Below are 6,025 nucleotides of genomic sequence, written 5' to 3' on the forward strand. Positions count from 1 at the left end.
GTGTAAATGATTATATTTGTCGAACAAGAATGCTGCTAGTTCAGTTCACAATGTAGCTATAGTGGTTAGAAAGTGTTGGCTAACACGTGCGGTGTTGCTTTCCTACAGTACACACTGAGGTTAAGCAATGTTGCTAGTAACATTACATGTAGCAAATAACATTTCAACATACAGTAGTTAGCCAAAGCTTTACATCTAGAAAGATTAAGTATCGCTTGTGTTTTTTTAACAAAACAATGAGGTATATAGATTGTGTAAATTATAATGATGTTTGTCCGAAGAATTAGGCTGCTAGTTCAGTTCACAATGTAGCTAGAGTGGCTAGAAAGTGTTAGCTAACACGTGCTGTGTTGCTTTCCTTACAGTACACACTGAGGTTAAGCGATATTACTAGTAACATTACAATGTTATTTGCTACATACAGTAGTTAGCCAAAGATTAAGTATAGCTTGTGCTTTTTTAACAAAACAATGAGGTATATAGATTGTGTAAATTATAATGATGTTTGTCCGAACAAGTATGCTGCTAGTTCAGTTCATAACGTAGATACAGTGGCTAGAAAGTGTTAGCTAACACGTGCTGTGTTGCTTCTGTACTTCTAGGATTTAAGGGGATTATGATGAGTTCTATTTCTCTGAACTGTTGTACTTTTTATGTTTGAGGACAATGCTGTGTTCACTTGAAACACTACACTGAATGAATAAATTGTATGTTTAACATTTTCACTGTTCCATATATGGCTGTTCAGTTTTCTCCCCACTGCATAGCTATATTCCTAAAACGTTAACAATGTGGTTTTGTTAACATTTTCTTGCAGATACGTTGACCAGAGCATAACCTGTCATCTTCACCCAAGAGACCTACTGTTGGACAATTCTTTTTGCTTTAAAGGTAAATGCATCATTAGTCACAATGTCTAGTTACTGGGCCAAAAGGAGAAGAATATTGAAAGGAGTTGAGAGGGACAAACAGGAAATTGAAGCTGCAAACAATGCTCTACTTGCTGTTATTCCCGACTTTGACCAAGTAAATCCTCCTGTTAATGAACATCAACATGGAATGGCTACAATAAGCCATGGACAAACTGTAATCCCTGAAGCACAGGAAATAACTGATGATGAGGTATATGGACCTTCTGAAATGTTTTCCTCAAGCACGGAAGATAGTGAAGAGGAAGGGGATTGCCTAAGGACACAATTGGCAGGGTGGGCTATTGACAACATGATCCCCATGTGGCACTTGGTAAGCTTTTAACCATTTTGTCCAAGGATCATCCAACCCTTCCTAAAGACCCAAGAACCCTTCTGAAAACAGTGACTTGTGTTAAAACAACCGAACTCTCAGGTGGTGTATACCATCACTCTGGAATTGAAAGTGGGATACTATCGCAGTTGTTAGTGTCTCCCGAATTGCAGAAGTTGACGTCAGTTTCAATGCAAGTTAATGTTGATGGACTTCCACTTTTCAAAGCTCAAATGCCCAGTTCTGGCCAGTTCTTGGTTTAATTGAGCAATACGTGGGTAATGTCCAGCAAAACAAACTTCCGTTTGTCATTGGTCTCTATTATGGGAAGAAGAAGCCAAGCAGCCTTCACTTTTTGAATCCTTTTGTAGGAGAGGCACAGCGACTTGAAACGGAAGGAGTTCTGTTTGAAGGGAGATCACTTCCTTTCAAAATATCAACGTTCATCTGTGACGCCCCTGCTCGTGCACTTGTTAGAAATGTCAAAGGTCACAGTGGATATTATGGGTGTGACAAGTGTGTTCAAAAGGGGGTCCACTACGAGAACAGGATGACCTTTCCACAAACAGATGCTACTCTGAGATTAGACAATGCAGTCCGTGATGAACTTTCTGATGACAGTCATCAGTGTGGAGAAACGCCACTGGCATTGTTGTCTGTTGGTTTGGTCACCCAGTTCCCACTGGATTATATGCATCTGGTAAGCCTGGGAGTGACAAGAAAGTTGTTGCATCTTTGGCTAAAGGGACGGCTGTTTGCGGGATGCTGTTTGCCATTGTTCAATTTATCAACGAGGATGATCTGCCATTTGCAGTGGTTCCGCAAGTGTGGCTCAGCAATGACATGTGCTATTGGCCCCCATTTGACCTCCGCAAAAAAGACAAGGGAAACAATTTAGCCATCCGCTGTACGTCTCCACACAGCACCTGGGAGAAACATCATTTTAAGTTTATGAAGGGAGCAGGTAAATGGGTCTGACTTGTGCATTTGATATTCCTGCATTTCATCTGTGTAATTTCTTTGTCTGTTTATGGTGGATAACTGACTTTCATTCATTATTCCCTGCTCTAGAATCTTGGCAAGAGGCAATGAGATATTTGGTGCGCTTCCAAACAGGTTCCAGCGTTGAAACGACGGATGATGACAAGAAGGGAAAGCGAAAGAGAAGCTTAACTTCCAAGTACAGACCCCAGGCCTCTTCTGATGAAGAGGAGTCTTGTCTTCCAGATGCACCAGCAGTGCTGTCGTTTCAGCAACCTCTTTTGAGCTTTGAAAACCTTGTTCCCAGTAACAAGGTTTCAGTGCTGCCCGATGCTCCAGAGGTTGCATCGATTCCAGAAAACCAGGAAAATGTTGAGCCATCTGTAGATTTCAGAGCTGGTATGTAAAATGTAGTGCTGTGAAGTTTGATTTGTGATCCTGCCAATAAACTATACACTTTGTTAGATTTTAAAATGTCAGTTTCCTCTTTCTCAGAACCAGGTTTCTCCCCAGTAATCCAGACTCCACTTCACAGAGCCAAGAGTTTGAGTACAAGTAAGTAATGTAATTTGTGATGTTTTTTTGTCTTGGAAACTATTGCTTCTATTTAAGAAGAGGAATCCTTTAATCATCATCTGTTTTTCATTAGGACACTTGACGGGTTACTCACCGCAGCAGTTTGTGGATGAAAGGTGTCGAGGTGTGTTGTACATTCCATTTGCTTTGCACAGTTCAATTATTGTTTCATTACAGAATATGCAATACTCTGTAGTGAAATTAAAGCTGTTATGTTTGCTCCCCAGCTCGTCAAGTACTAAGCTTTACACCCCCAGCAGCACATTTACCCTGGCAGCATATGGGTGAAAACGCTGGAGGTATGTAATACGCTATGCTTAAACTAAGTGTTACATTTAAGTCCAATTCATTACATGTATCCAATAACTCCACACACATTTTTAAATGTCAATGATTTTCAATAGGACAAAGTCATCAGCTCAGGTATTGGCCCTTGGACTCCCCTGGCACCTCGTGTACAGCATGAAGTTTTCTGCTATGAAGGTATTTTCCAGGCCTATGTCTTAGTGTCCAGTGTTTTAACAGTATTGAAAAAAGTGCCTTTAGTTGTTGTATTTTTTTAAACGTAGATTTCCAGAGACTCCAGAATGAGAACCAAGCCCTGAGGGATGAGAACCAAGCCCTGAGGGATGAGAACCAAGCCCTGAGGGATGAGAACCAAGCCCTGAGGGAAAGCAATGCACCAGCAGGTGAGAACATGCACTCTTTCTTAAATTTAACTTTTTTGTGTGTGATGTAGGTCCAAAATTACCATATGCCTTTCATTTTGTAGCTTCGGATGACAGCGGATCACTTCAGGAGCAGGTGAAGCAAGTTGGGACAATGTTAAAGACGTTTGCTCGCGACTGGGCAATCAGGTACAACTTATGAACCTGTACATCTAGTAGACCTAGATATAAATGTCATAGTTTAGTAGTTGAAGGACCAGGACTGACTACTTTATTCTTTTATTCTGGGGACCCCTGTAGGTGCAGATCAGACCCTAATTCTGCGGCGTCTTGGAGAGTTTGGCGATGTTGTGCGAAGCATGGACATCAAAATGGACACTATGCTGCAACATTTTAGTGCCGGTGTGTCCGTTGGAGGGTTATCCCTGCCAGGGGATCTGTTACTCCCACTAGACACCCAGGACGATTTAGCGTTGCTTGACAGCAGTCTGAGGCAGGATAAAGAGCTCCAGCAACGATTTGTAAGTGTGCTGATTTCGTTTATAACGCCATAGGGTTATCTAAAATTAAGATTGTACACTGCATATTCTACAGTCTGAATCCACAGCCGGTCACATTTTAAATTTATGAGAAGCTTCAGAGAAATGTAATTTGTAACCCTTTTTTTTTTTTTTTTTCAGCTTCGGTTTTGGCAATCAAGTGTGGGAGGGACCTCAAGACAACTGTGTGGCGAATGCTTGAGAGTATCTTCTCTAATCGCCTTTCCATTAACACAACCTGGACTGGTGCAGGGGAAAAGCATGTTTTAGAGACATGTTCCTGAAGACCATTGTTCAAAGTAAGTTGGATATTTTTTTTATATTTAAGTAGATGTGTATGACCTTATGCCAATCAAATGGAATGACAGATCTTTATTTTCTACAGGAGCCATCCGGAAGAACTCGGCAACCCAGGATGCCACTGATGAGGCGATCCAGGTTAACGCTACGCGTTACCTGAAAGGAGCAGCTGACCGTGAAGGTGGAAAAAGGCGCCGCACAGCTGAGAGGGACCCACAGCCGACCCCTCAAACCTAGGCTGACTACCGACACCCCTGCTAAAAGTGTCAGACTAAACTCACTCAATCCACACTCTTCACTAGAAATTGCTGTTTTTTTTTATTTTTATTTTTTATTTTTCCCCATCTCGTGACCCTGCCTTCAGGGCAGCTCCTTGGATGAATATGGGATGTTTTTTTTTTTTTTCCTCTCATGACCCTGCCTTCAGGGCAGCTCCTTGGATGAATATGGGATGGTTTGTCTTTTTATACAGGCGCACGAGGAATCACTGAAGATGTGCCAATTTGCACTGCCTCATTGTGGAGGTCGAGGAAAACCAGACCCCAACCACTCCAGACATTGTGATTGACTGTGTTCTCAACAGCCAGATTTTCTGCTGTTAATTGCATTTGTTCCCACTTATTGTCATGTTTAAGTTGAATGTAAAACTTTACATTATCCTGCACATTCTTTGATACCAAAGATCTCAATTATTTAATATACAATTTGCTGCTTATTTCATTGTTACAGTGCTTAACTATTCTATTTTTAAATATAGCTTATAAATCCTAGATTATACATCTAATACTTGATATTTGCACATTATCTGGTAGCAAATATTCTACTTACCGTGACTTTAGTATTGGCTTATTTCATTCCGTCAGTGCTTAACGATTCTATTATAGTTTGTAAATCCTATTTCATACCTCTGATATTTGATATTGCACTTTTAACTAGTACCAGTTAATTCTACTTTCATTCCATCAGTGTGCTTAACTGTTATTCTATTAAAAATAGCTTGGTTATACTATTTCATACCTTTTGATATTGCACTTTCACTAGTACCAAAAATTCTACTTTCATTCCATCAGTGTGCTTAACTGTTATTCTATTGTTAAATATAGCTTGTAAATCCTTGTGCCACAGGTCAGCATTGCAGTTATAATGGCATATTATACTCCAGAGCTTTACTCTAAATTATTACCACTTATCCTATTGTTAGAAATGACTTGTAAATATGATGTTATACCTCAATTTATTTGATATCCTGCACTTTATTTGGTACCAAATATCCTCATTGCTTATGTTTACTGGTAATTCTTTTCATCCCAGAGCTGACCTCTTTATATTATTTACAATTGTTGTAAGTGTTACAATAGTGTTTTTTACAAAAGTGTTTTTTTTTGCTTGTTTTTACCAAAATTTAATTGGAAACCTGCATTTTCTTTGGGTGTATATATGTTTGTATTTTTCTGTTATTTATATTTCAGTGATCTGACATATTGTTTCAATGACAGTTACTGTAATTTGAAATGTGGAATAAAAACGGCAAATGGAAATATGTCTGCTTTGATCAATCATTATTCTTGATAAACTGCATGCTATAAATAAATATATATATATACAATAAGCGCGGCAGATCGCTCGAAAAGCGGTTTGCCTCCGGCGTCCGCCTCGATATAACGGCGGCGGAGCGGCGGCTGGCCAGCGGGCCGTCCGCGGAACGAAGGCGGTAGGAAG

At 40.0% G+C, this 6,025-nt stretch overlaps 1 protein-coding gene and 1 long non-coding RNA gene across 2 annotated transcripts; both read left to right on the top strand.

Moving 5' to 3' along the window:
- The first annotated feature begins 1,971 nt into the window (after positions 1-1,971).
- LOC127660595 (uncharacterized) lies at positions 1,972-3,106 on the top strand. Its single transcript, XM_052150913.1, has 5 exons — positions 1,972-2,206; positions 2,314-2,622; positions 2,719-2,778; positions 2,873-2,923; positions 3,027-3,106. The coding sequence occupies exons 1-5, from the start codon at positions 2,005-2,007 to the stop codon at positions 3,104-3,106; spliced, it is 702 nt and encodes a 233-aa protein (XP_052006873.1). The 5' UTR covers positions 1,972-2,004.
- Positions 3,107-3,221: 115 nt separating this feature from the next.
- LOC127660480 (uncharacterized) lies at positions 3,222-3,642 on the top strand. Its single transcript, XR_007972650.1, has 3 exons — positions 3,222-3,282; positions 3,369-3,488; positions 3,572-3,642. It is a non-coding gene; the product is annotated as an uncharacterized LOC127660480 (long non-coding RNA).
- The last annotated feature ends 2,383 nt before the right edge of the window (positions 3,643-6,025 follow it).

This window comes from Xyrauchen texanus, chromosome 20 (assembly GCF_025860055.1).
Source record: "Xyrauchen texanus isolate HMW12.3.18 chromosome 20, RBS_HiC_50CHRs, whole genome shotgun sequence".
Classification (NCBI taxonomy): Eukaryota; Metazoa; Chordata; class Actinopteri; order Cypriniformes; family Catostomidae; genus Xyrauchen; species Xyrauchen texanus.